The sequence below is a fragment of the Echeneis naucrates genome, chromosome 7 (genome assembly GCF_900963305.1).
Source record: "Echeneis naucrates chromosome 7, fEcheNa1.1, whole genome shotgun sequence".
Classification (NCBI taxonomy): Eukaryota; Metazoa; Chordata; class Actinopteri; order Carangiformes; family Echeneidae; genus Echeneis; species Echeneis naucrates.
The window spans coordinates 18,277,013-18,304,880 of NC_042517.1; the positions used below are offsets into that span (position 1 = coordinate 18,277,013).

At 40.7% G+C, this 27,868-nt stretch overlaps 3 protein-coding genes across 7 annotated transcripts in view; 2 read left to right on the forward strand and 1 right to left on the reverse strand.

The window, feature by feature from the left end:
- LOC115045719 (cyclin-dependent kinase 17-like) overlaps positions 1–18,053 on the forward strand; it is a 34,042-nt gene extending 15,989 nt beyond the window's left edge. For all 5 annotated transcript variants that reach the window (XM_029505524.1, XM_029505527.1, XM_029505525.1 and 2 more), the window contains 14 exons: positions 282–415; positions 3,577–3,702; positions 8,156–8,212; positions 8,348–8,462; positions 8,688–8,782; positions 8,917–8,979; positions 9,077–9,200; positions 9,748–9,868; positions 10,429–10,526; positions 11,113–11,218; positions 11,465–11,507; positions 11,624–11,714; positions 11,798–11,875; positions 14,750–18,053. In XM_029505524.1, coding sequence (XP_029361384.1) covers positions 282–415; positions 3,577–3,702; positions 8,156–8,212; positions 8,348–8,462; positions 8,688–8,782; positions 8,917–8,979; positions 9,077–9,200; positions 9,748–9,868; positions 10,429–10,526; positions 11,113–11,218; positions 11,465–11,507; positions 11,624–11,714; positions 11,798–11,875; positions 14,750–14,787 — 1,289 coding nt within the window. In that variant the 3' untranslated portion in view covers positions 14,788–18,053. The remainder of the gene's footprint in view (positions 1–281; positions 416–3,576; positions 3,703–8,155; positions 8,213–8,347; positions 8,463–8,687; positions 8,783–8,916; positions 8,980–9,076; positions 9,201–9,747; positions 9,869–10,428; positions 10,527–11,112; positions 11,219–11,464; positions 11,508–11,623; positions 11,715–11,797; positions 11,876–14,749) is intronic.
- A 589-nt stretch (positions 18,054–18,642) lies between these two features.
- Positions 18,643–20,366, reverse strand: LOC115046481 (parapinopsin-like). The gene is made up of 5 exons (XM_029506890.1): positions 20,036–20,366; positions 19,571–19,661; positions 19,234–19,471; positions 18,904–19,146; positions 18,643–18,783 (listed from the first exon to the last, which is right to left on the reverse strand). Exons 1-5 carry the CDS (start codon positions 20,364–20,366, stop codon positions 18,643–18,645), a joined length of 1,044 nt encoding a protein of 347 aa, XP_029362750.1.
- Positions 20,367–21,575: 1,209 nt separating this feature from the next.
- Positions 21,576–27,819, forward strand: ddx20 (DEAD (Asp-Glu-Ala-Asp) box polypeptide 20). The gene is made up of 11 exons (XM_029506707.1): positions 21,576–21,798; positions 22,622–22,716; positions 23,343–23,511; positions 23,600–23,714; positions 23,890–24,032; positions 24,449–24,587; positions 24,707–24,765; positions 24,994–25,076; positions 25,181–25,286; positions 26,106–26,207; positions 26,330–27,819. Exons 1-11 carry the CDS (start codon positions 21,603–21,605, stop codon positions 27,454–27,456), a joined length of 2,334 nt encoding a protein of 777 aa, XP_029362567.1. The 5' UTR covers positions 21,576–21,602; the 3' UTR covers positions 27,457–27,819.
- The last annotated feature ends 49 nt before the right edge of the window (positions 27,820–27,868 follow it).

The window sequence follows — 27,868 nt, forward strand, 5'->3', positions numbered from 1 at the left end:
TTTTATACACACTCAGCCAACACCCTTGAGTGGTTGGTGGTACAATCCATCATCTCTGGATTGGGAGTCTACTATTGGTTTCACAGAGGGGTGATCGAATCCACAAATGGCAATAGAATGTGTCCTCATGGACAGAGAGAGAGGAGAATGCAGTAAAAAAATATATGTTCCATTCAACAAAACAAAAAAGCTGCCCAAAAGATCTGAGATTGTTGGTGCTACTGAAAGCTTTTTAAAGGTGAATCTGGCCAGCTTTTGATTTGTTCATTTATATTTTACAGGCATCGTCCATGAGAATGTGAAGATGGGTTCAGATGGAGAAAGCGACCAGGCATCTGGGACGTCTTCGGATGAAGTCCAGAGTCCAGTCAGGGTCCGCATGAGGAACAACCACCATCGGCGGATCTCTAATGAGGTACAGGCAGCCAGGATACATCTGTTGCACGCACACACACACATATAAACCGGGCTTATTGCACTTGTACATTTAACCAGAGGAAAAAATACCACACAACACAACACAACATTATTCTCTAAGATTCAACAATGGCTTCACTAATTACTCCTGGACATTTACTGCCTCACTATGGACTTACTCATTATAAAGGAAATGCTAACTAGAGCACTGTATAGGTTGTCAAATGGTAGGAATATAAACTGGGGAGCCCCCACATTATACCAAGCTCTGACTTTGGTGCACTGCATGTTTTTATGTTTGCCAATTAAAAAGAACCAGTTACAGTAACTAAGCTGTTAGTGTCGTCATTTTATTTTCTTCCGGAAGTTCCAGCAAGTTTTTTTTTTTTTTTTTAAGCAAAATAACTCAGCCAGTATTTAATTAAGTCATAAAAATACATTTTTAAAAATCCAATCAAAGGGAAATGTGACAAGATTGCTTGTTAATGTTGTATTATTTTGGAAATATTATCCGTTACTTTGTGAGGTCAGTTTCAGCCCTATAAATTGTCAGGATTTCTTTCCCTGTCTAAACAAAGCATGATGGTAGTTTCCTTTAAGATCAGCCACAGTTGATTTTACTGTAGTTGGTGTTTTTGCTTTGGGATCATTGCAGTAGACTCAATAGGGTTATTAATTCCCACTGGATGTGCAAGGCAATTACAGAATTGGGAACTGCGTATGATAGTAGTGGACCAGTCTAGGTATTACAGATCTAAATGAATTTGCATGTCTGTGTGTGCGAACCTGTGCTGTTTGCAGACGTAAAGTTGCCATTTGTATTCTGTGCTCACGTCTCGGTCAGACTGTGTGACCCTGCAGGAAGGAGTCCCAAAGTGATGAGCGCAGCAGTATTACTGGAATGGCCTCTGGACACATTGGTTGCTGCTTCTGACTTGCTGTTAATAGAGGAAGGGACTAATTTAAACCATGTTTACCACAGAGAGAGAAAGAGAGAGAGAAGTAGGGGCGTGCAGGAGGAAGATATGTAGACGCTGGGTTGATAGAGTAATTCTGGAAAGGGGATGATTATTGGCATGACAAAGAAAGAGGGGGAGTCAGTGGAGCAGAGTTCAGGAGGTGATAAGAGAGAGAAGAGGGAGAAGGAGCAATGGAGGACAAAATGATAGCTGGAGAGAAGAGAAAAACAATGTTTCCTCTCAGCCACCCCCCTCTGTTCACCCCTTCCCCCATCTGCCTTTCCCCCCTCAGGAATCTGTCCATTCCTCTCTCCTCTGCTCATGCTTCCCCCTCCTCCTCCTCCTCTTATGTATGTGGATGGCACTCTACCACAGTGCCAGCCTCTTTCTCCCTCTCTCTGTCAGTGTGTGTGCAGTCATGTGGCAGGTCAGAGACATGCGTTGTTGAAAGTGTGTGTGTGTGTGTGTGTGTGTGTGAGAGAGAGAGAGAGAATGTAAAGAAAGACATTTAAGGAGGACAATGAGGGAGTTACTAGAGCTGTTCTTCATTGTGAGTATGGAAGCACGTGTGTGCTGTGTTTTTATATGTGGGTCTGTAGTCAGTCTATGAATACGAAGGTATGAGTGTCAGTGTCTTTGTCAACTTGTGTACATTGTTGGCCTTCTGAAAACAGTGTGGGGAATGCATATGTGTTAAGATCTATTGTTTTGGCCATCGGAAGTTACTGGCTTTATTTATTGCATGAAATCTAAATTCAGATTTGTGAAAAAGTTATTGTTTCTGTAGTAACAACATTCAACTGTGCAGTAGTGTGTTGTTTTATCCAATATTCACTTGTATTTTGCACTTTTATGACTTGAAATATGTAAATTGCTCAAAGTTGTAGGTCAGTGCATGTTTTGTGTATGACTTGTTTTTCACGATAAGCTTAAGCAGTTTGCTGGACATTTCCTGACGTATTCAGTGTGCTAAAATTGGGACTGTGTCACCGTCCTGAGGGTGGCGGCTTGTGTGTAATACTTCCTGTTGGAATGTCAGCCAGTTAGCAGATAACCCCATTATGGGCATAGAATCCATCTGCCTTTCATCTTCACGCATACACACTGCTCATTGTTCGCATGTAAACACACACATCACTTCACATACTTGCATTAGGGACACACACCGTGGGGCCGTTGACTGGGCCAACCACACTGCTGCCACGGAAATAATTTGCGACACCTTGCCAGTGAGCATGTCCTACATGGGGAGCATATAGTACTGATGCATTGTGGGAATAGTAGTTTCACCAGGAGATTAGAAGGGAGAGTTATTCCAGTTATGTGGAGTAGTTGGCCGGATGTATTCATTTTACATGTGCTCTGTGATCAAATTTAGTTAAAAACTAAAATGGCAGAAAGATCAAGGTACAAGGCTGTGGGCGGTTTTGATGCTAAAGTGTAAAAATTAGGCCATCATCAGGCAAAAGACCCACTAAATGTTGATCCTAAAGTCACCGAAGTTATACTCTGAATGCCGCACACACACTTCATGAGTAGTCATCTATTGTCAGCACAAGGCAAATTCTATAGCCAGAAGACTGTTTCCAGATGGTCTCCAGATGAGTTGAATAACCTTCTCACTCTGCCAACAATTTATTTTGAAAGGTAGTCTGAAGCTTGCCAACAACCAGTTTGGAGCTGGTCCCATTATGTAGTGGTCTTGTTGTTGTCTTTTCACTCTGACTTAGTAGTTGCGTAACTGTCATTCATTCAGTAAATCAAAAGCTCACATTTGACTGGAGCAAACTGACTGACAGCTGGAGAAAGCCGATTGTGTATTATTTGTTCAGTCTCAGAAGTAGGCCAAGTAACTAAGGCCTGAAAAAGTATTTTTGAAATAGGATTATGATCTGTCAATTCTATATCATCAAAGAAGAGCACATAAGAAATATGTTAGTTTTAGGTAATGATTGTAAATAGTTTATATTTTTTGAGATGTTTAGTCATGTTTAAAGTCTTTAATGACTTTATTGAAGTGTAATTATTTAATTTTTATTATTACAGCTAATGTTGCATCACACTAAAAAGTGGCAGAACTGTCTGTATCAGTTTAGGGGGATGTTTTAGGTATCTAAACTGCTGTTGTAGGGTTACAGGTCACAGTATTATGTTGATCTATTACAAAGCTCATAAACTTTTACTTCCCTCTCTGTTTCAGGACATAAACAAACGTTTGTCTCTCCCAGCTGATATCAGGCTACCGGAGGGCTACTTGGAGAAGTTTGCCATGAACAGCCCGCCCTTTGACAAACCCATGAGCCGCAGGCTACGACGTGCTTCATTGGTCAGTATACAGTGTGTGTCTGTCTGTGTGTACATTTGCAACTATGTATTTAGGTGGAAAACAGCCAAAACTAGATCTTGTAGGTTTCTGTCCTGGTCTCTTGGTCCCTACTTAGCATCTCTATGTGTATTTTAGCGAGTACCACTGGGTCTGTGCTTTTCTTTTGATGCTGCTCTGCTTCAAAACAAGAGTAATATGAACTCGCTTTACTATTGTGCACCATTAACATGGTCGACTCAGGCCTTTATATTCACTGACACACACACTCAACAAAAATAGTCAGATTGTAAATGCACACTCAGTTATGTTATAGAGCTTACAATAGCTCCGTAGGGGGTGAACGATGAACTCTGTATTATGTATCCAGGCCAAGAATATTATGAGTATGAAACTGGGGGTGGGAGAGATAGGAGGCGTTTGCTGCTGGATGGACAGGGAGGGGGCTGATGGATAGTAATGGGCAGATATTCATGAATATGCAATGCACCCCTTTGTATTGCAACTGAAGTACTCGTGTTCTTTCGCTTGGTTTATATTTTGGTCGCACTTAATTCCACATTATTCTTTTGTGATCTTACTTTTTTTGCCTCTCATATGCAGCGCGGGTGCAAAGCTCTCTGTTTTCATCTCACATAGTTGCTCTCGTTAAAAATTTAATTCACTCTGCATTACAAATAGATTTTACTTAAAACCTGACCAGAAGGCCTGGATATTCTTTGGGAAAGCATAAAGGACTGGCCTCCATCAGCCATATTTGCAGTAATTATTGAACAGGACCAGTGCCCAGCCTCCGGCTCTTGGCTTGGCTTGGCAGTTTAATGACACAGCTTTTCTTTGGGAGTCTCACAGAGATCAAAGGAAAGGTTTGTGGGGAAGAAGAAGGATTTATGACACAATGGTAGGTCAGAAGAAGAGAGCAGTGTGTAGATGTGCTATTTTCTCAACATTGTAAATGAGTGGCAGACATTGACTTACATTGTTAACTTGCACATGGCCATTACTGCTTAGGCTTATTCTACGTACATGATGCAATAGATCAATCAATAATTCAGCAGCAGCGTCAGACTCATCTGCTGCAGCTCCACTCCTGAATAGGATTACACACTGGGACACCTTGAACTCGACCAGAGAGCCAGGAAGAGGGATGGAAAGCCGCAGCAAGGAATAACAAGAGGGCACCATGGGAAGAAATGATAGGGAGGCCTGATTTAAAAAGTGGATGCTGTAAACAAAAGTAAATAAATATGTGGAGGGAAATTTAAGAAAGCACAAGTGGCCGTTGCGATGAACGTTTAAACCATACTGTGCTGGACTGCAGAGAATATCTAGGATGGTACAATAGAGCTAGATTTTCGATATCATTGTAGTGCTACAGTGATGTAATTGTGTTCTGGTGATCAGCATGCTTGTCATTTGTTACCGTAACATAGAACATGCGTCTGAGGAGCAGTAACAGATCCTCACATCTGAAACCATGTATTCTGATCTTTGAATCGCTTCCAACAGAACATAAGGGAAGTTATCAGTTTTCTCTCGTGGCTGTTGTCCATTGATGGTCAATTATTCAGTGTTCAATTGGGCTAAGGAGAGAGGTGATATTTTATCTGAATCTACTATACTTAATGATTTTATGCAGGACTTTAAAAATATGAAACTATTGATGGGTTAATGTGTTTGCTCATCACTGTATAATACAATTTGTAAATGATAAAAAAAAAAGGAAAACTCAAGACTTTGCTGAAGCTTCAGTTCATTCCTTCGGGCCAAGCCCTGCCTGTTGTTATGAGCAGGTTTTCACGAAAAAGGCGACACAAAGCTACATGTTTATTGGTTGATTGATTGAGGCCCTTAGGACCAGCTATACCATGCTAATGAAAAGGCTATTTTGTCCTCCCATCTCTTTTCTTAGCAGAACCCTGTCATTTTCCTCCTCCCACTCAATACTGTGAATGCATCCTCTTTTCTCTTGTTTCAACATGGAGAGACAGTCGTGTAGTGGACTTTCTTTTCTTTGCATGCTCAAATTGCAGACAGCTTTTTTCTTAGATTTATTACTTCTGCTGTCCATCGACCTGAACGATCTGTACGTTTCCTCAGTTCTTGTGCGGGGTTTAGACAGAACACCGGTGTTGTTTGGTTTCATGTGCACTCCTCCCCCCCACGAAAACTTGGGCTGACCTAGTTCTGCTGAGTAAGCTCACTGGAGCATTGGGAAATGAAATTAACCCATTGCCATCGAAAGCATATGCAAAGCAACACAAACACACACAAAAAGGATGCTAAGGTATAGCAGTGCAGTTCATGTTTGAGAAAGGCAATAGGCCACAGATGTATTTCCTGGAGTGGATGGGGTGTGTGTGTTTTTGAATATTTGTGTACGTGCCACTGAATATGCATGCCTCTGTTCCTCTCACGAGACTGACTCCCCTGCTGAAAGAGCAACACTATTCAGCAATAGCTCCTGACAGCCCTTGTCACAAAGAGATGGAAGCAGCATGCTTGTGGGTGTGTGTGTGTGTGTGTGTGTGTGTGTGTGGCTGTGTGTGTGTGTGTGTGTTCGTGCGCGCGTGCGTGCGTGCAAGTGCAGGGGGAGTTGTTTACATTTCAGCATAGTCTCTTGTATGTCTCATCACAAATATTCTTTTCCCCTTTTCCCCTTAAGCACATACAGTCAAATAGACACTGTGCACATAGCATGCATACATTATTTTAAAACAGATACTTATTCTGATTCATAAATAAAAGTACCTCTGTTTAATAATGTTAATTATGTGCGCACCCATGCACACACAAATGTTGCAGTGTGTGAGTGTGTCTCCTTGTGTCCAAGTTTGTTTGGCTGCTGGCTTTTATGCATGCCTTTAAAGAGATCACATGCTTCATCAGCTAACTTGGTCACTGGATGCCCTCCCCCTCATATATATATATATATATATATATATATATATATATATATATACTTCGTCTATTTGATTGTGTGTGCTTAAGGGCAAAAGAATATTTGTGCAAGATTGCGATAGATAGGTAGATTCAGAGAGATGACTGCTGAGACTGAGACAATCCTGACAGAGATAGGCATATATAAGAGAGGAAAACTGACAGGAAGTAGCTGGAGAAACATTGACAGGCCTATGAGTGTCACAGCTTGACATAGCAACATCCATCAATAATTCATCACTCAGAAACCCAAGGACCACGTATGTTATGCTGCCAAATCTGAAACAAGTACAGGATGAATTCAGGATTTTTTTTCTTATTATATGCACCCAGATATAACATGTTCCTGTCGGATTGCCAGGGAAATGTTTAGAAATAACATGTAATCTCTTGTCTGGAGTGAAAGAAATCTGTTGTCGTTGTTATACTGACTTCATGTGGCCAAGAAATATATGTGCAACTGATAATGACGTCACTTTGCGGTATTAAAAAGACAGGAGGAGTTGGCTCTTTGGAGAACCTTTTCTATCTGTGAGACATGTGTATGTGACGTGTTGTGCCTAGGATTGTGTATAGCATTGCCTCTTATCAAGTCTCAATCTGGAAGGGATGTTCTTTACTGTTGGTTGATTCAAGAACAATTACTGATGGAAGGAGTGTGACAATGGCTTGATATATGGGGGTTTTACAAATGAAAAAAGGGTACATAAAAACGTGCTCATTATATACAGGTGCAAATCAAAGCATAAACTAGGTGAGACACGTTGCCAGATAATGTTATCAGGTCAACCTGAGTGGAGGGTCAGAGAAGGGATACCTCTCTGCGGGTTTAGCCAGCTTTATGCTGATTTGTGGCACTGACTGAGAAAGCAGGGTCTTTCGATGCCAGGTTCAGATAAGGGCCCATGATGGCACTTAGCAGGGATCTGGGAAATCTCTGTTGGAGGCAATAGTCTCTTTGAAGTTTGAGGGGTGCGGGCGATTGGAATCTCCACCCTCCCTTTCTTTGGAACTCACAACAGACGTGAACCACAGAGTGCTAATGTCAGAGTCTGCAAACACATTGTCATAATTTTTGTTGAGTGTATTTTATTCACTGTCTTAAATATGATTGCCAGAACAGCTTCTCTTATCAAAGAATTATAGATACCAAATACATGTAAAAACAACTAGGGGAGCAATAGGAAGGTTTTCACTATCTAGTCAGACTTCTGACATTTAAATCGGTGTTTACTATATACATTAACCATAATGCTGATGTGGACATATAATGAAACCTGGTAATTTTATACACAGATGATACATAATGTGTCGCATAAATGCAGCAGAGGTGCTTAGTTGCGTACTGGAAATGTTGAAAAAACCAAGCTAAAGAAATCTGGACTTACCGTCTTAGCCTTGAGGATCTGATTCAAGAGACAGTTACGTAACAGTTAGCCAGATCTGTAGCCAAAACAAATGGGCCCTGACATTGCAAACACTCTTGTCTCCCTCAACTTTTTTTTTTTTTTTCCAGTCTGAAATTGGGTTTGGGAAACTTGAGACCTACATCAAACTTGACAAACTTGGAGAGGTAAGATCAATAAAAAAACAAAAAACAAAAATAACAAAAAAAAAAAAAAAAAAAAAATCCATCCAATCCATCCAATTTCACATGTTCAGATTTCTGTACTTCACAAATACATTCACATACTTTGTGTCTCTACAGGGGACCTATGCTACAGTTTTTAAGGGTCGAAGCAAGCTAACAGACAATTTAGTGGCTCTGAAAGAGATCCGACTGGAGCATGAGGAGGGTGCACCCTGCACAGCCATCAGAGAAGGTACTCAACTGCTGTTAGCAGGTTGAAATCATACTATTTTAATGTCAGCATCTCACATGTCAAAGAAGCAGAACGCCTGGGTGCTTGTAAGGTTTTGATAATGCTGTAAAGACCCGTAGCTGCTGTTATTGTTTTGTGCCTTGTAGCTTCCTGATCTATGAGATGTTTTATTTCCTCTCATCACTCGTCTTTTGCTGAACTAACACTGCCTTATGTGTCTCCTAGTGTCTCTACTGAAAGACTTGAAGCATGCCAATATTGTTACTCTCCATGACATTATCCACACTGACAAGTGCCTGACACTCGTGTTTGAGTACTTGGTGAGTATCTATTCTGTGCACGTTTAGGGTCCATGTTTTTTAGGGCTGTATTAACACAAATCTAAATGCTTTGTTTTCTTCTTTCCCACGCTCTTTTTCGCGCTGTCTTTGTTCCTCCCTCTGTCCCTTGTCAGGAAAAAGACCTGAAGCAGTATATGGATGACTGTGGAAGCATCATGAGTGTTCACAATGTCAAGGTAAGTTTAAAAGTCCCTACCGGAGAGAAGCTGTTGAATTCATAACATTGCTCTTCAACTTACAGGCAACTTCATATGAATCTTTTCTCCGCTCCAGATCTTTCTATTCCAGCTTCTGCGAGGTCTGGCTTACTGCCACAGAAGGAAGGTCCTGCACAGAGACCTTAAACCCCAGAACCTGCTCATTAATGAAAAAGGAGAGCTCAAACTGGCAGACTTTGGTATGGCAACACTTTTACCTGAGTCACTACATTATAATCAGGCAGCGCCATTGGTTTGACCTTTGACAACTGCCGTTCTCAAAGCAATATGTAGAAACCTAAATTAATTGCTACTAGTAATTTGCAGAGCCTTTTATCCATTATTTTTTATGAAACATATGTTCCATGAAAGCTTCATTAGTAACACCTGGAGGCCATTCTGCCCCTTAGAGCCAATATGACAAGTGACCAACCACTAACACAACTGTTAGACATACAGGAGTGTTTGTGCTGTCTTGCTGTGTAGATTGCCAATTAACTGCTGCTTAAATGCTAAATTATATTCAAACCGAAACAGCAATATGAATAAAGACTGGGAAGTAATTGTAATTCATCATTTGCCCATTTAAGACCGTTCTTTGGAATTATAGGAAAGTGTTGAAAACAGTTGCTAACCTCAGAGTGTTTGTATTTCTGAACGTACTCAGTATTTGAAGTTTTAATCTGCGGCACAATAATTGGTAACTTTTCCTTTTTGTGTTGTATTTGTGTTCGTTGTGTTCTTCAGGTTTGGCACGAGCCAAGTCTGTCCCGACGAAGACTTACTCAAATGAAGTAGTGACATTATGGTACCGACCTCCAGATGTACTTCTCGGCTCTACCGAGTACTCTACACCGATTGACATGTGGTGAGCAAACACACTTCTATAGACAGTACACAGGTTTAATACTAGCTTTGTTCGTCTTTTTTTATTTATTTATTTATTTTTGTTACTTTTGTTTGTATCCAAAGTAGCATTTTATTAAACATACTGCAGATCACAGTTAACTTGCAACGATTCTGGATATCTGGATGTTACTAGGTCTTCTAAGGAGGTTTTTTTTTTGTTTTTTTGTTTTTTTTTAATATCTGTGTTTTTTTTTTCTGGAATTATTCTGGGGTTTGATTATTTATATCTGGAAAGAAAGAAGATAATGAATTTTTTTTTTTTTTTGTCATGGAAAATGAAATGTCCCTGACATGTTTTTTAGTCCTTGATCACCTTATACATGAATAATATAGGCATTATATAACTTAATCAATAGAATTCTTTAGTAGAAATTCCTTTTATATCTTAATATTGATCTTTGTATTTTCAATTGATGCCTGCATTTTATTCATTCATTTTGAACCTATGTTCTTCTTTATAGCTTCATCTATTACCATCAGAGAAGAATTTTAGGTTGTTTAACATGTCTCTGTGTCCAGGGGTGTGGGCTGTATCTTCTATGAAATGATCACAGGCAGACCTCTCTTCCCTGGGTCGACTGTGGAAGATGAGCTTCACCTCATATTCCGCATCCTTGGTAAGACAACACCACTAATAGATGGATGAGCATTTGCTTGTTCGCCACCCATGTTTTTTTTGTCTTTGTGTGTGTATTTTTTCTGTGTATACAGTACAGGCCAAATATTTGGCCTTGTACTTTTGTTGTTGTTGTTGTTATTATTATTATTATTATTATTATTACAACAACATATTTTTTATATATACAAGGTTTTAATAATTTCCATCTAGTTTACTCTAAGTCTTGTGCATTTGTATTACCTATAAACTTTCTTAAGTCTTCTTAATTTTACACAATTTTGACCAATGTATATTTAAATTTTTTCTTACTGTATTTTAATCTTTTAGTTTTTAGTTCCAGTGTTTCCTCGTGGGGGTTTCCTCCCATGGTTCCTCAGTGCTCCGCCATGTCATTATACTGTGTGTGTGTTTCGGGGGAGGGGGTGGGTTTTGTGTTTGTGCTTTGTGTTTAATATTAGTTGCCTGTTTTTCATGTTGTTGTTTTAGCTCTGTGAAGCACTTTGTGCTGCATTTTTAATGTATGAAAAGTGCTGTATAAATAAAGTTTGATTGATTGATTGACTGATCTTCTTTCTCTTCAACAGGTACTCCTACAGAAGAGTCTTGGCCAGGTATTACCACCAGTGAAGAGTTTAAGACTTACAATTTCCCCCGGTACCATGCAGAACCACTCGTCAACCATGCCCCCAGGTGTGTAGGTTTGGATGTATGGACACGTCTGTGTGTTCACATTAAGTGAGTGCTATATGTAGGTAATAGGTAAGTTGATAAAATGCGAGATTGATTTTCAGGAAAACAACCCTACAATCAATCAAGAAGTGTACTCTATTTCTGCCTTGTGTTTGTTGTAATGGCAGGAAAAGTACACTTGTCCATATAGCTAATGCCAGCATTTGACTATACTGACCATTTTCTCTCTTGCTTTTGCTAACACAGAATAGACAATGATGGTCACGACTTGCTCTCAATGCTTCTACAGGTAAAGAAAATTGCCCCATACAAATGAACAAATTTTAGCTCATTTTGGCCTAAAGCACTCCATAAAATGCTAACAATCCTGTATCCATGCCATTCTTTGTCACTGTGTGTTTCTAGTTTGAGGCTAAGAAGCGTGTTTCAGCTGAGGATGCCCTCAGACACTCATACTTTAGATGTCTTGGAGATCAGGTCCAAACACTGGCTGACAGTAAGTACATACAATCTGACCTGTTCGACTCTAGTCAGCGCTGGTCATAATGCTGTCTCACAAACCTTCTGCTGTTATTTTAGCTGCGTCCATCTTCTCCGTAAAAGGCGTTCAGCTCCAGAGAGATCCAGGAAAAAGATCGTCAGCCTACCCAGAGTCAAGTAAGTCCTCAAAGATCCAAAAAATTGAGGTGAAAAAGCAGGGAATGAGGAATTCCCAGTGGGAGCATAGTAGAGAATAGATCCTGTTCCTGTCTTTTTACTCTTCTGTCGATTTCTCCCTGTCTGTGCTTTACGTTGTCATGCCACTGTGTGGTCATGCATGTCACACAGCCTCCTACTCTATCACCAGGTTCATGCATCCACCACATACAGATTCCCAACTCAACTCGCAATAATGATCTTTGGCAATAGATAATGTGACATGTTTCTGGCCACTGTAGAATTTTAGTATGAATGTTGTCGCTTTGGAATCAGTAACATCTCTGCTCTGTAAAACGGGATGTGCAATATTTTGATGACGATAATAGCACATAGGTGCATTAAATTTTGCACAGGAATTCATAGCTTTCTAACCACAACATCCCTTGACCTTAACTCTAGCACCTTAGTAATATGTTTTTGGCTCTAAGCAAAATACCTTAAGAGCTATCAGATAAAATTCAATAGAGTTTAGATATTGCACAAATTGCATTGATTTAGGTAATCCCCTAACTTTTCATCTAGTGCCATCTACAGGTTAAACTTTTAATTTGTCCAGTACATCAGCCTGGTAATAAATACAACCTTAAGGTTTTCGTCATACTTGGTCAAACTATGTGATTAGTGTTCATAAGCCTATACTACCATTTAATTACAGTAAAATTTATTGCTGCTAGAAATATGTGTGTTTGTATTGTCATTATGAACATGGTACTATGTTAGTATTAGTAACTTATTTAACTTAGAGCACCACTGTACCTGCCAAAGGAAATTTAATTTCCCAACGCTTCAGTGAACTTAATTTTAAAGGAAACAGCTCTGATGTGGCTGTCATGATGACACAACTTAATACTGTCTGCCCTTTATGCCTCAGGAAGAATCAGCAGCATTTGGACTGGCACGATAATGAACAAAAAGCTAGACAAGTGAAGATTTTACAACACTTCTTTATGCGTGGTTTATACTTGATAAAAAATTAATTATGGCCTTATTTACATATAAATTATGTTGAAAGATTTACTTTCCAGACATAAAGCTATAGACCTATAAACAGAAACCTCATCGCAGATAAATAATCAAAGCACTTCAGCCAAACTTGGCTAAGGATTTCTGCTTTTACCCATGTGTGAAACAGTATTCATTAACTGTGCAAGCCTGATGTGCCTTTTTGACTTTCGTGTAGATTTACTTTGGTGTGCCTGTGTTTATCACAGTCTTAGTCTGTCTCTTTCTTTCTGCTACCACTGCCTCTCTGTCCTGTTCTGATGAACTGTCCCTTCTATTTCTTGGTGGCCACGCTCTGCTCTTTCGCAATGTTCATCTTTTCCTTAATTCTTTCTATCTCCCTTGTGTACCCTACTCCAACTCCTCCGTAACACCTCAATATTCCCGACCTCCCCACCCTCCCCCTCTAAACCCTAAAAAGTGATGGCCCATAAGCTAGGCTCCGCACCCTCGCAGTACTTCCAGAGAGAAGCAGCCAATCCCAGGGCTCAGAGTCACAATCTCTCCTCCACTTCCACTGGCTGACTGGCCCCTATTGTTCTGGTAAATACGGTCTCTTTCATTCTGTGTGTCTCCTGTTCAGTTCTTCCTCTCCTTTTCTTCCCTATCTGGCCTCTTCTGTCCATCAGCACATTGATGTCATTGCTAAATTGGACTAAATGTTGTTGCATTTCTCCCTCCTTACATTCCCTGAACCAAAACAAGACTTTATATCACACCTTTTCAGCTCATTCCCCTTTCCTTTGTTTTTTTTTTTGCTCAGTTCCTTTCTCTCCCCATTCTTTCCCCTACCAGTCTTCCCCCTCCTTGCAAGGCCTGTATCCACAGGCACCATCTCAGCTTTCACTTACCTAATCCTCTTATTCTGAGTGAGTCACTCCCAATGTTTTATTTCAGGGAGAAAAGGAGAAAAAATTTATTCATAATGGGGAAAAAAAGTGATCCAAAAATGGGGAGTCATTTGATTCTTTTCATTTGCAGTCCTGTTTAGGTTTCTCCAGCGAGAGATGTAGCTAAAGTCTGTAAGTGAGAGTTTGTTTTAGTGTGTGCTTGCTTGTTATGTGTTATAAATGCACCTTATTAGCGTGGAGGAGGATGTTTGTTTTTTTTATTACAGTGTGTGGTAAGTATAATTTAATTCGCGACTCAGATGGATTGCAAACACAGTTTTCTATGTTATAAAAATTCACTACATAAATATAAATATCCTGGTTGTGATAATAGTGACAATACTACAGGTGCAATATGTGGTCAAAATGAGTTGTCCCTAGATTTTCATGTCCTTATAATCCCAGATTTCTAGATCACCTTATTATACGGGTAGTGTTTCTGTATTTCCTAATAGCCAACACTAAAGAGGCAGTGAAAAATGTGGAGGAAAAGAAAGATGTGACGTGCAACATTATCATCATTTTTAAGCCCTGAAACCAATGGGTTGGATTACTCAGTTAAATGTTCAGTTATATGTGCTGTTTGACAAACCAATCACAGAATTTTGGTGGAATTTGGTTTTATCTGACTAAATCCCATCATTTGTTCTTTTTTTTTTCTTTTTTTGTATAATGTAAACATTCCCCCTTGTTGCAACACCTGCAAATTGTCAGCAAGAATACAGATCACAATTTTCTGATGAAATGATTGCTTTTGGCCCCATAATGTACATTTTGTTTGTCAGCATGGAGTGAAATCTGAAGGTGTGTGTGTGTGTGTGTGTGTGTGTGTGTGTGTGTGTGTCTCAAAATCAAATTCAAACCTTTTTTTTTTTTTCAATTTTTTTCTCTTTCTCTTTTTTTTTTCTTGTATGTCTTTCTCTCTCTCTCTCTCTCTCAGCCCAGGGGAAGAGCAGGAGGCAGAGTGTGTTGTTTTAGTGCTGGCGGGGACGCTGAGGTGAGGAGGACAGTGACACTCAGAGCTGTCCTGTCAGACGTACATTCACTGACCCTGCCACACACAAACTGAAGGAGTGACACACACCCTGCCAATGTAAACACATGCAAACACACTGAAGAAGAACACTCACACGCACGCACACACACACACACACACACACAGAAACAAAACAACACAAAACTAAGGCTGAAGAATTCATACTTGACTAAAAATTTAAAGACTCAGTTGAACCTAAAGACAGATTAAAAGCAAGAGAAGTGTGTGATGCTGGAAGAAATTGGGAGAGTATGAAAATCTCCTTGCTGCTGCTACAGCTGCTGTCCAGAGGAGGGCAGCATTTAGGATGTGGGCTGATCAGGATTTCGAACTGAACTTGCTGCATCAGTGAACGGTAAGGGGGAGGAAATGAAGGTGGACAGATTCAAAGGAAAAAGAGAGGAACCGTGGCACTCTCTTTTGTGACTTTTCTTTATGTTTTGGACTGATGTACATAAAGAGACTCAGCTGTAGAATTCTGCTTTTTCATAACACGCCTCAGCCTGAATCCAAACTCTGAATTTTGCACCTCAATCCTAGACCCTCGCCCAATCTCTAACCCCTTTACTACATGATCTCTTAAGGACCAGTGTGTAAGATATAGTGGCATCTAGTGGTCAAGTTGCAGATTGCTACAAACGGATGATCCCTGTCCTCACTCTTCCCTTTCCACTTCTGCAGGGCAGTGCTCCTCAAATAGTGGGGCGCATTTTTTTGCCTTACTAGATTAAAATGTAATTTCACATCCACTACAGTAGATGGCAGTGGTTCTCTCATTGTCAGTGTGCGCAGTGAGTATTAGTAGGGTTTTTATGCACCGAGCATGCGCACACACAATTTTATAGACGATAGTCTGGGGGGGGGGCGTAACTGAAAATAATTGGGAAGCACTACTGTAGGGGAGTGTACGGTGGCCTTCAGGTGCTGCTAAAAACGTGAAAAAGTCCCCTCCAGAGCCAGGTTTGGTTTGTTCCTGTTGGACTACAGTTAAAACAGTTTCTACAGAGAAACATTTCAGGTTCTGTGGAAGAAGAGCCTGACATATGGAATATTATTTTGTATTTTTGCCAATAGATCCCATTAAATCCCACACACTGGAGTTTTAAGAAGAATACATACACACACTTGAAAGTTCACTTGAAAGTTCAAAGAGTGTGTAGACCATTGGAGTTTACAAAGATAAACTTTAGCACCTTACTGTCCAGTTGAGGTCCGGGTGGTTGTAATTGCGTTACCTCATCAGTCACTCAAGCAGAGTGGGATGTCAAGTACATTAAGTGAAGAAGACAACAAAAAAAACAAACAATTCACGAACCATAGGAAAATGGTCAGCATTGGACACTATCACACGACAATAAAAAGCACTCTTCAACTCACAGCCCAGTTGTACTAATGATGACTTAATTTGTCACACTTACATGCTGTACGGAACACTATGCTGCAAGGCGCTCGGAACCTAAGGTGGACAACACTGAAGGACAGAGAGGTTAAGGAAGTGTACAAATCCTTGCCTGTTTATTCTTAGACACCCCCTTCCTCTTTCGCCTTCACTCCAAAGTTGTCTTGACCTGTCATGTGGTGTATAGGTGTTGATGTTGATAATCTCTTTGCACCTAATTTTACCTCTTAAAATCACAAGTAGACATTTCAATAGGTCCACCTTATCCCGCCTGACTCCATATGCATTTATTTTTTCTTTCTTTTTTTTTATCTGTATATATGATCGTACTTTTTACTTGTCAGAAGCAATGTTAATTCCAGGATACTGTTCTCAGTCTTTACTGTGTTCCCGCTGGAACAGTTGGCGACTGCCTGGGGACGTGTTGCACATTCCTTGAGCTCAGGACTTATTGCAAGTTTTGTTTTGTGGACGCTGTGAGATACAGCTGGTCTTGTATGTCTCCCCCAGTAGCACATAGTATGTCAAACATGGCCCATAGCCCTTTGTGAACTCTGTGTGACGACGAAAAATCATTTCAGCCAGTCAGTCATCTGTGTTGTTCATTCTTAGTTAGTTCGACCATGATGTTGCTGTTCAGAGACTACTTTACTCATGTCTTTACTTGTGATCTTTCAAGCATGTTTGTACTAAACTCACTGAGTTTTCGGTTGGTATGTGAAATAGCTGCTGCTGGACAAGGAGTACCTCCGGTTGGTTTAGATTAAGCATGGGACATGATCATATTACATGATTTATTCACACCAAACGCCACATTAATCTGTAACGGCTCCTCACTGAGCCTGGAGACTGTACCTTAAATAAAGTTGATGACAATAACAACACACTAGTCAGCAATGATGTGATGTGCTGCCACCATTGGGTCCAGATGGCTCGTATGACAAATCTCACTCAACCTCAGTATATATAGTACAGTAAAAACTTATATAGCCTGGGGCACTAAAGTCTCTGACTATTTAGCAGAACCTAATACCCTCAGACACTGTTGTTTCATGCTGTTATTGTTACGAGCTGCCAGAAACAACAGGTCCAAAGTCTGTTCTTCAAGCAACAGGTAGTCAAGCACACAACGGTTTGACATGCACTGTCTGACTGAATGACTTGAGGGCGTGGATCAGTCTCCTGCTCCTCAGGCACTGACTCTGGCTCACTTCTGCAGCCTTCTGTCAAAAAGGTGAAGTGATGCCAACGTCTGTGCCTGTCAGAGGGACTACTTATTTACCCAGAGTGTGACGGTATGTAGCATGTATATAGATGATCCCTCACCCTGTATAAAAACAAACATGTACAGGTTTGATACAGCTATTTACATTCTGGCCTTTTTTTCCCTTTCTTTATTGAAAGTCATAGCAATATTTCTGTAACTAATAAAAAAAAAAGCCAAGGTAATAGGATGAGTATGATTGCATTTGTGTTTATTTAGAGAGGGGAAATGACTGTGAATGATCAAACTGTGAGACTGATGACAAGGTTTATATTATATATATATATATATATATTTTTTTTTTTTTTTTGCTGTTTTGACATGCTGGATCCAAAAGGCTGGAGTGAAATTTCATGTTGCAAAGGAGTATAACACACTGATCGTTTTAATTTTTATCAACGAAAGCCATAAAGATCATATAAAGGTGACAAAGGACTAATTGCATTTTATGGGTTTGTGTCATGCTTGAGCACAAACCTAAAAAGGCTAAAGGGGATATGTACACCTAATAAAAAAAATAAATAAAAATGAAAATCATCTAAGTACTTTCTTCTTGTCAAAAATCCTTTGAAGGTATATTATTGAAATATCAACCACATATGCAGTATGGTTGTTTAATGTTCCTGGCTTCTTTTAATCCTTAACTTTTGGATAAATCAACACAGAAAATTGCACTTACTTGCAATATTTTAGAAGCTGTCATGTTTTATATGTGCCATGGAGACATTTTCAAAGTGTCCATAAACAGAGTGAGGATGCTGATGTATGTAAATATTTGTAGCTAAACAAGTAGTTTGTAAAGAAAATAACAAAGAGGCTGTTGTATAAATCCATTTATAAAATTTGATAAATCTCTAAAATTTCAAAACTTGACAGTCTGTGACGTTGACAGACATTTACTGTTATACTGTGGGAGATTAAAATTAATAATTATTGACAAAATCCAAAACAGAGAACAAGACAAATGGCATTGTCTTCATATTACATATATACCTGTAGAGAAAAGGAGTAAGAAAGACAAGTTTGAGCACAAAGGGATTTTCAAGTCACAATGGTTTCATTGTTCTTTCATTCTCTATCTGCTTGGTGCTTGAGAGTAGTTCGGATCTTGTGGTTGTTCATCTACAAATACATCTACTCTTTTAAAGATTGTTTAGATGAGACTTTTTGGCTCTTGTTGAGAGTGACAACAGTCGTCTCACCCTCAGCCATTTGTGGGTCTGAGGTCCATGGGTTCCATCCACACAAGACTGTGGGAATAGCATATCCTCGAAACTGGAAACACACATATATGGAACACACTGTTAATACAGGGAAATGAAAGCACAAAATGATATTATGCCTAAATTATTTCTTTGCTTATGTGAATTAGAAATGTCTATTATGAGGGATTACCTGTCTGTTCATGAAAACATATATGATGGGGTTGTAGAGAGTGCTGCTTTTAGCTAAATAAACAGGTACAGTAGCAATTACAGGGTCAATATATAGACTAGAGTCTATGATGACAGCTAAGGCCATGGCAGCGTATGGCAGCCAGGTGACCAGGAAGGTGAACACCATCACTACCACCATACGAGCCACCTGTGTCTCTGCGCGGTTCTTGCTGCCAGCCTCTGATACTCGCAGCTTGGTCACCTATGAAACATCAAGATACAAGCAAAAAGACTTCAGAATGATGTCCAAACAAAAATAGACTGTTCGCCCTATATGTCCATTTCTCACCTTACGAAGGGTCCACAAGAGTTGTGAATAGGACACCATGATGATAGAGAAGGGCACAGCAAAGCAAAGGCAAAAGTAAATGAGGATGTAGGACATGTTCCCAACATCCCGGCTGTACCAGTTTGGGGCACAGGAGCTCTTTATCCCCTCCAGCTCATAACTTCCCCAACCAAACAGAGGTGGTGTGTTCCAAATGAACGACCACACCCAGGAGAGCACCACTCCAGCCACTGCATGTCTACGGGCAACAAATTCATGCTCATGGAATAAAAACAAACAAGAATATGTTTTCTAAGATCTGTGTGATGCATCAAAGTCAAACCGTGGTGGTTGGTACCTGGTCTGGAAGAGAACACCACCCATGGGATAGCACACCACAATGTAGCGTTCGACAGAAATAACTCCTATTGTGCACAGACTTGCTATCCCTGCAAGAAAAGAAAGGAGTCAGGACATAATCCTTTTCTGTGAGCTTTGACTTTGCTTTAGAAACTAACAAAGCTCATTTACCAAGTATAATTTGGGCTATTTTATGCCATTTCCTACTCCTCCATTACATTTTATTAGGAAATGTTGCTCTCTTACTTGCAAGCGATTTAAAATAGCTCTATTTTACTGCTTTTCATTATTGCATTAGTATTATCAAACCAAAAATGTCACATATAACTCACAGTCCCCAACCGTGTACTTTTCCTCTAGGTCAATATGTACAGACTGCTGCACCTGACACTATTCGAGAATGGCTGTAAATCAGACTTGAACATGCAAACTAATGTTACAAAGCAGCTCTGAGTTGGCTCACCGAAAAAGGAAACAGTGAAGCCCTCTAAAAGGCAGCCCACACGTCCCAGGCTGAAGTATCCCATGGCGCTGGTCACTGTGGTGGGCAGACCTCCAAACACAGCACAGCTAAGGTCACATATGGCCAGGTTAACCAGGGCATAGCTTAGTGGTTGCCTCAGCTGTCTGTGTCTCACAGTCACCACGATCACCAGGATGTTGAGGATGATTCCCACCACAGAAAACACCCCCATGATGACAGCCAGGATAGTGTAGCCGGTCCGTGAGAGGAGCTCTGTGTCATGTGGGTCATTAGATGATGAGGAGTTTCCCTGGAGGAGAGCAGTCTCCATTTTGCTCAGCGAGAGATTGACAGCGGTGTGGATAACACAGTGATGCCACAAACTGCTTCCTAGGAAGAACAATTGTATCAGAGATCCATCAAAACTAACCCAAATGAAGATTAAAATGTGAAAAGTTGAAAAAAAAAAAACAACAAAAAAAAAAACAGTCACAAAATATCACACAACGGAAGTGATCATAGGCAGATGCTGCATGCTCCTCATCCATCTGAAAAGAAGAGACGAGGATGGATTTCTCTTAATAAGCTCAGTGAGAGGACAGAGGCTCCAGATCATGGCATTTAATTCTTGAAAACCAAATCCAAAAATCCGGATTGCGAAGGCAATAATACTATCTAATCCTGCCTGAATCATGTAACACGGTACTTTCTGTGATTGGTCAGTTTTACAGCTGCCCCTGAGTAATGAGGCTAGGATTCAGTGACACAGCTGACAAAGTAACCTTTTCTAAAACCCTGTACAATCTGACTTTTCCACCAAACCCACTTAAAAAACATCTATTTTTCTGGACTGATCTGACTTCCACAGTGTCTAGTGAAGCAAAAAACAAAAAAGGGTTTTAGGTGACCTGTCTGATCTTGTATGTGGCGATATGGGTTGTTGTGAAGTTAAATTGCTGGGTTGTGCCGAAAGAATTTGATTAATGGCTAAATCTGTCACAAATATAGTTTTTCCGTTTTTTTTAGACTCTCTCTCTTTAAATATAAACATGGAAAGATCATAAAACTTTCCCGTGGGGTCCAGCCTCTGGGCCTCAGGGCTCAGGAGTGGCCCCATAAAGGGATGCAAAAGACTACAAATAGACACAAATTGATGAAAAAGAACAAAAATGATTACAGAGACAGACTCTTCAGGTACTCAGAGTCTGCTCATGATCCATTTTAATCCATCCCTGCTGACCCTCTTTCGTTACTGCAAACAAAAGAGACTATTTCAATCTGTGAATTATCTGAACCTTTATCAGTCAGGACTCAATCAACAGACACTGGCTGAGGGTTTGGGGCCCCACCTGGACAGTAACATGTAGAGACAAACCAGGACATCATTCCTGTGCGGAAACAGTCCTAACCACTGGGCCACTGCCCCAATGCCAACACGCCCATTCCTCAGGGAGCCCGCACAGGTTAGTCCCCCTCCCGGCCACCGGAGGGCGGTAGCAGCTGCCGGGCTCTCTGCTGTCTACTAACCGGCAGAGTGAGCCCATCGACGGGCGTCAGTGGATCAAGCATGGCCTCCTCCGTGCGGAGAACGGCCCACGACATCGAGACTCGGAAGCGGACGGACGACGTGCTGCTGTCGGACAGGATCGACTTCGGCTCCCTGCTGCTGTCTCCGGCCGTGCTGGACGGACTTTCCGCCGCAGGCTTCCACAAACCCTCCCCGATCCAGCTGAAGGCCATCCCGCTGGGCCGCTGCGGGCTCGGTGGGTCCACCAGCACATGAACTCAGGTCCCTGTGTGTGTGTGGTGTATTTTTGGTGTTGTGTACTTTGTATTTGGTGCGTGTTGTGTATTTTTTATTTTGTTGTTTGTTTGTGTGTGTGTGTGTGTGTGTGTGTGTGTGTGTGTGTTGGATACAGCAGCAGAAAACGGGCCGAATAATGTTTTCTTCTGATACAACCACTCAGCTGAGGATAAACTTGGCTGGTTCATACAAAGCTGGACATGTTAGTCCATTCTCTTTATTATTATTATTATTATTATTATTATTATTATTATTATTATATTTTTGTCCATCCAAACTCGAAGGGTAAGTTGAGAAAGGACAACTCCAGCTTTTGGTTTAGTCCACTTTTTGAAACATTTCTGCTGCCACCTCATGAAGTTTCAGGGGGATGACATTATTATTGCATTGACAACTTTTATAAAATAAATTTATATCTGTCCCTGAATTAAAATGTTAGCATGTAAAATATAAAGCCAACAGTATTATTTCTGTTGTCTATTCAGTTCATTTTTGACTTGTCTGTCAGCGTCTCACATTTTCTGATGGCTAAAATGATGTCATTGCAATTATTTACCACGTTTCAAAATAACTATTTGATGCACACTATATTGATTGCACATGAATGAGAGCAGTTGGTGAACTGTAGGTAAACACATGTGAATGCATGGTTAACTCGTGGGAAAAACGCTCTTGGTTTGATGCAGCAGATCATTTGTGTTGAATTAACCCTGGGGATGAAAATTGTGATCACCGTTATTCCACTAATTACACAGTCTCACATTGTCTATCTGCATTCACAGATCTGATTGTCCAGGCCAAGTCTGGAACAGGGAAGACATGCGTGTTCTGCACTGTTGCCCTGGACTCTCTGGTCCTGGAGAATCCTGCGACTCAGGTGAGTGGGTTTAGTCTACAGTGGAGATCAAGCTGCAAACTGAAATTAATGAAAAATGACTTTTTATCTGTGTGTATGTTCACCTGTATATATTTCTTCAAGAAGTGAGGGTGGATACGAGGAGGTTTATGGGGGACTTATGCTATTTGTCTGCTGATTTATTTATTTATTTATTTGCTTTTTATTACATGTGCAGATAGCCATGTACAAACAAATTTAAAAATAGATTTGTAAAAATTATTCAGTTTGATATAATTTTATTAAATATCACTGATCAATGCACTTTTGTTGAAAATGTTTTCCAAACAAAAACTGACATTTTATTTATCACTGCACTGATGGTCATGTAGTAGTAATCACTTAGTTTGGATGAGTTTAAGCTGCTCATTGTCAAGATGGAAATGAGAAATGATGGTTATTGATGGATGGTTATTGATGGAGGAGGGATGTGTCTGGCTTTATTAATTAATGAATTGACCTCTTTCTAGCACGTTAGCTAAATGCGACCCACCCAACACCTGTTTGTGTTTCTATCCCACTCTTATTCAAATACAGGTCTTTTTTGACATCTAACTTTCATCACAAATAACCTTTTTTATTTATTTATTTTTTTAATCTTGCTGCAGGTTCTCGTGTTGGCTCCTACCCGCGAGATAGCGGTGCAGATCCACTCAGTGGTGATGGCTATTGGCTGTGCCATGGATGGTCTGGAGTGCCATGTTTTCATTGGGGGCAGGCCTGTGAGCCAGGACAAGCTCCACCTGAAGAGGTGCCATGTAGCTGTGGGATCGCCCGGTAATGGAAATATTACTCAAGAGGCAAAACCTTTTTATGCAACTGTAATATTTGTGTCTTGTGACAATGCTCCTGGTTGTGAACACAGGTCGCATCAAACAGCTGATTGAGCTGGGCATGCTGTCCACCGCCAGCATCAGACTGTTTGTTCTGGATGAGGCAGACAAGCTGCTGGAGGAGGGCAGCTTCCAGGAGCAGATCAAGTAAGATGGACACAACCTTTTATGGTTTCATGTTTAAGGATGACACTATTCATCATCATAGTTAAAAGACGAGTGCATCATATATCATATAACATATTTAGATAAATGAAATACATTCACGCACAAACATACAAATGCTAAAAGTCAACCTTCCCCACTTGTTTCTCCTCTTCAGCTGGATCTTTTCCTCTCTGCCTGTGAACAAACAGATGCTAGCGCTCTCGGCCACATACCCAGAATCCCTGGCACAGCACCTTACTCATTACATGCAGGAGCCCACCTTTGTTCGACTAAATCCCAGTGACATGGGCCTCAAAGGTAAGACCCTCACATCTGAATGCCAGGTCTGAACAGGGGCCGGAGACGAGTTAATATAAGACTCCATTGATGGGATAATGAAGTTAGTTATGTGACATGTTTCCAGGCCATTTATTTTCAGGCAGAAAAAAGTAATTTCTTCCAGACGGTGTGAGCTGTCTGAAAGTAAACAAAGACTAACATAAGACTTATGGTGAAAACATTTATCTCTTTGACAGCATCACATTTAGACGTTGTTTGCTATTAGGTTTTTTTTTTGTGCTTCATTGTGGGCAAAGCGAATGGTGGAAAATAAATGGCTTTTCTGAGATAAAGAAAATGAACATTGATATTGATAGCTGTCACTGACTGTGTGAACTCAGTTGATATAGTTGAACTAATGTTCATGTGTGTTGTCCTTGTGTTACCCCTGCCAGGTTTGAAACAGTATTACAAACTGGTGCAGTCTCATCCGCTGCCTCACAAGGTCTTCGAGGAGAAAGTGCAGCATTTATTAGAGCTGTTCAGTAAAATCCCATTCAACCAGGCCCTGGTGTTTTCCAACCTACACACAAGGTACTGCATTTGCTCACTGCAGAGCCGCCTTGTGTTGCTGCTGCTGAGTGTATAACAGAAAATTGATGGTACGTCCTCTAAAAGCATTTATTGAAATGATATTGGATTTATTCCAACAGGGCTCAGCACCTGGCAGACATCCTGTCCTCCAAAGGCTTACCTGCTGTTTGTATCTCAGGTGAGGCAGCATTGAAAACTACTGATATTTGTGTGAGATGATAATTAATCAGCAGAAAGTTAGTCCATGTAAGTTTTTATTATCAATTTAGGGGAAAGAGGAATTTTTAGCATTTCGTTTAAATTCTTAGATATTGCCTATTCCTTTTTTGAAAGTCAGAACAGACATAGGAATTGTTTTATGAGATTAAAGTTGCTCAGATGTGACGGTGTATGATAAACTGTTCAGGTGGTCTGAGTCAGGACCAGAGACTAGAGGCCTTGTCCAAATTGAAGCAGTACCAGTGCAGGGTGCTCATCTCCACTGACCTGGTGAGATGCATGTGTTTTATTTTCCATACGTTTCCCATCACTTGCATTCTTGACTTCATTTAATCTTTAATCGTGATGGTTTTCTCTCCGTTCCTTCCTCTCAGACTTCAAGAGGCATAGACGCAGAGAAAGTCAACTTGGTGATAAACTTGGACTTACCACAGGATTGGGAAACCTACATGCACAGAATTGGCCGAGCAGGACGTTTTGGTAAGTCTCCAGTACAGTTTGGTTATGGCAGGAGCCAGAAATCAGAGGCAACCACAACAAACGTGCGATGCTCAGCAGTTTCACCTTTTCACATCTCCCAGTCAGGACTGACATGAGAAGGAAAGGGTGCCTTCAGGGAAGTTGGATCATTATTGCAGGCTGTCTAGTGTTTGTATCACATCTTGTAGAAGACAGAAAGTTGTTATCGGTTTGCCCAGTAACTTAACTCAAAAGCCAAACCTAAAATAGCTCAGGGTGATTATTACTTAACATTAAAAAGACAATGCTGCATTTTGCCACATTCACTTTTTCATTATGCATGTTTTGCTTTATTTATTTATTTTTTTATTTATTTATTTTTTCAAAAATAGCATATGTTTTGCAAAAAGAAAATAATATTGCCAAGTAACAAAAGCTCAATCATATACAATACTAAACAGCGAAACCACTTCAGTGTTGTAATTCATTTTTCTTGTCTTTTTTTTTTTTTTTTTTTTTTTAATAAATCATTCTGATGAAAAGACTTTATCCTGCTCTGAATTAGACCTGATGTGCTTCATTAATTTCCTCTCTCCACTGGTGGATTAGCAGGTTTGACCCCTCTCGAAAGGTCAATATGTTCCCTAATCATGTGCATTTAATTATAATTATCCTTGCATGTGTTGTCTCGAGAACAGAAGCTAATTCAATCTTAGCCTGCACATGATGTACATGTGTCTGTGTGCACCTGCCATCCCTGGATATACAAACTCACATACCCTTGTTCAACCCTCCCTCTTATGTGAATGGCTTCTCATCAGGATTACATTTTGTTTGTAGGCACTCAGGGGCTGGGGGTGACCTATTGTTGCCATGGTGAGGAGGAGAACAAGATGATGGCCATTGCCCAAAAGTGCGGCCTGAGTTTGTCTGTATTGCCTTGTAAGTCTTGTCCATGTGTGTTTTAAAGATTTGCAACACATTTAACTTTTACCACTTTGTAGATTTTATGAATGCTAATGTGGGAGGCAAGTTCCAGTCTCATATATCCTCTGTGCTTTCAGCCACCATAGAGCCTGGGTTGATGGATGAGCCATGTGACTGGGATGTCTGCCCTGAGGCCTCCACTCCAGGTTCCTTGTCCCAGCTTGTTTCCAAGACAGACAAGAAGAAGAAGAAGAAGAACCGTGACAAGGCTGACATGCCTTCTCCTGCTATTTCCATCGCCAACCAACCTGAACAGCTCAGTGGACCAACAAAGGCAGAGGAGACCCATCTAGCACCCACCATGGGAGCAGATGGTGAAGAGAATGCACAAAGTGTATCTCCAGCAAGTCCTCCTCAGGTGGTCCAGACTCGAAAACAGCTGCAAGACGCTCTCCCGAAGATCCCTCCTCTAAGCTTGTTCAAGAGTTGCAGGTCAAAATTTATGACCTTGGATGAGGCTGAGCAAGACTTTGAGAGCTTCATCACCAGAGGTTTGGGGAGATCAGTGGAGATCATAAGACAGTTCGGAGGTCAAGAGGATGATGGGCGGAGAGAGTCTGTGACACTTACTGAGGACGGAGCTCAAAATGTAACACGGAATGGAAAACATGAGAGAGCTGACTTTTCACATCCAAGGCTAGTTTCTGGTTCTTCAACCTCGGACATGGATGAGAAGCAGCAGGATAAAGAGCCTCTGGGAGGGTCGAATTGCAACAGAAAAGGCGAATACAGATCAATGACGCAATCTCAGACTGATGTCAGACCCAAACGAAAATCAAATCTCAAAGCTCATACCACCTCTGCACCTGAAATACATCATCAGATAACTAGTCTATCAAGTAGGGGAGTTCCCTCTCAGCCGGAGAGCTGTAATCTGTTGCATGGTGCAGATTCAGGCATGGAAACCCATCAGGCTGCTGCTACACAAAGCGGCAAAAAGAAATTGCAAAAGCTTAGGAAGCAGAGCAAAAGGCTCTCGGAAAAGAGGGATAGAGATGAAGTCGATGAAGATGAGAAAGAAGATGACCCCGAATGCAGCACTGAAATGTATTGGAGAGCCTGCTACAGAGCCTGGAATGATTACTACGCGTCCATGTCTGTTTTTCAAGCGCAGGGCTACCAAAGCTACTACAGTGTAGCTCAGAACTGGATGGCTGCTTATCGCATGAATTCTGTCTACATGGAAGAACTCACGAAGCACTAACGTGTCTACATCTCTGTCTTGGATGAATCAGGACAGCAGGTTCATCCTACTGTGAATGGGAACCACAGGACATGGTTAGAATTTAGTTAGACTTCTAATCTAATATACAGCTCAGTTTTTGTTTTTTGTTTATCTTTTTTGTTTGACTGTGTATATTTGAACAAATTGATACCATGAATTGTAAATTATTATTTTTCCAATAAATTAAAGGAATGGGGCATTAAATTCTGCCTTTTACTATTACAACTCTACAGGACAAGCAATGACGCTTTCAAGGTGTATCCATCCAGTATTATTACTGACTGTCCGTGCAGGGTTTTAGGGAGGAGCTAATCCCAGCAGGACACAAGGTGAGGGCCAGGACAGTCTACCACCACATATAGAGACAGTGACAAACATCCATTCACACCTA

Coding starts and splice junctions, on each gene's coding strand:
- LOC115046481 (XM_029506890.1), bottom strand. CDS start 20,366: ATGGAGACTGCTCTCCTCCAGGGAAACTCCTCATCATCTAATGACCCA. Junction 19,662..20,035: donor CTTCACTGTTTCCTTTTTCG/GTGAGCCAACTC, acceptor CTTTTCTTGCAG/GGATAGCAAGTCTGTGCACA. Junction 19,147..19,233: donor TCTTGTGGACCCTTCGTAAG/GTGAGAAATGGA, acceptor GATGTTTCATAG/GTGACCAAGCTGCGAGTATC.
- ddx20 (XM_029506707.1), top strand. CDS start 21,603: ATGGCCTCCTCCGTGCGGAGAACGGCCCACGACATCGAGACTCGGAAG. Junction 24,588..24,706: donor TTTTCCAACCTACACACAAG/GTACTGCATTTG, acceptor TTATTCCAACAG/GGCTCAGCACCTGGCAGACA. Junction 25,287..26,105: donor TGGCCGAGCAGGACGTTTTG/GTAAGTCTCCAG, acceptor TTTTGTTTGTAG/GCACTCAGGGGCTGGGGGTG.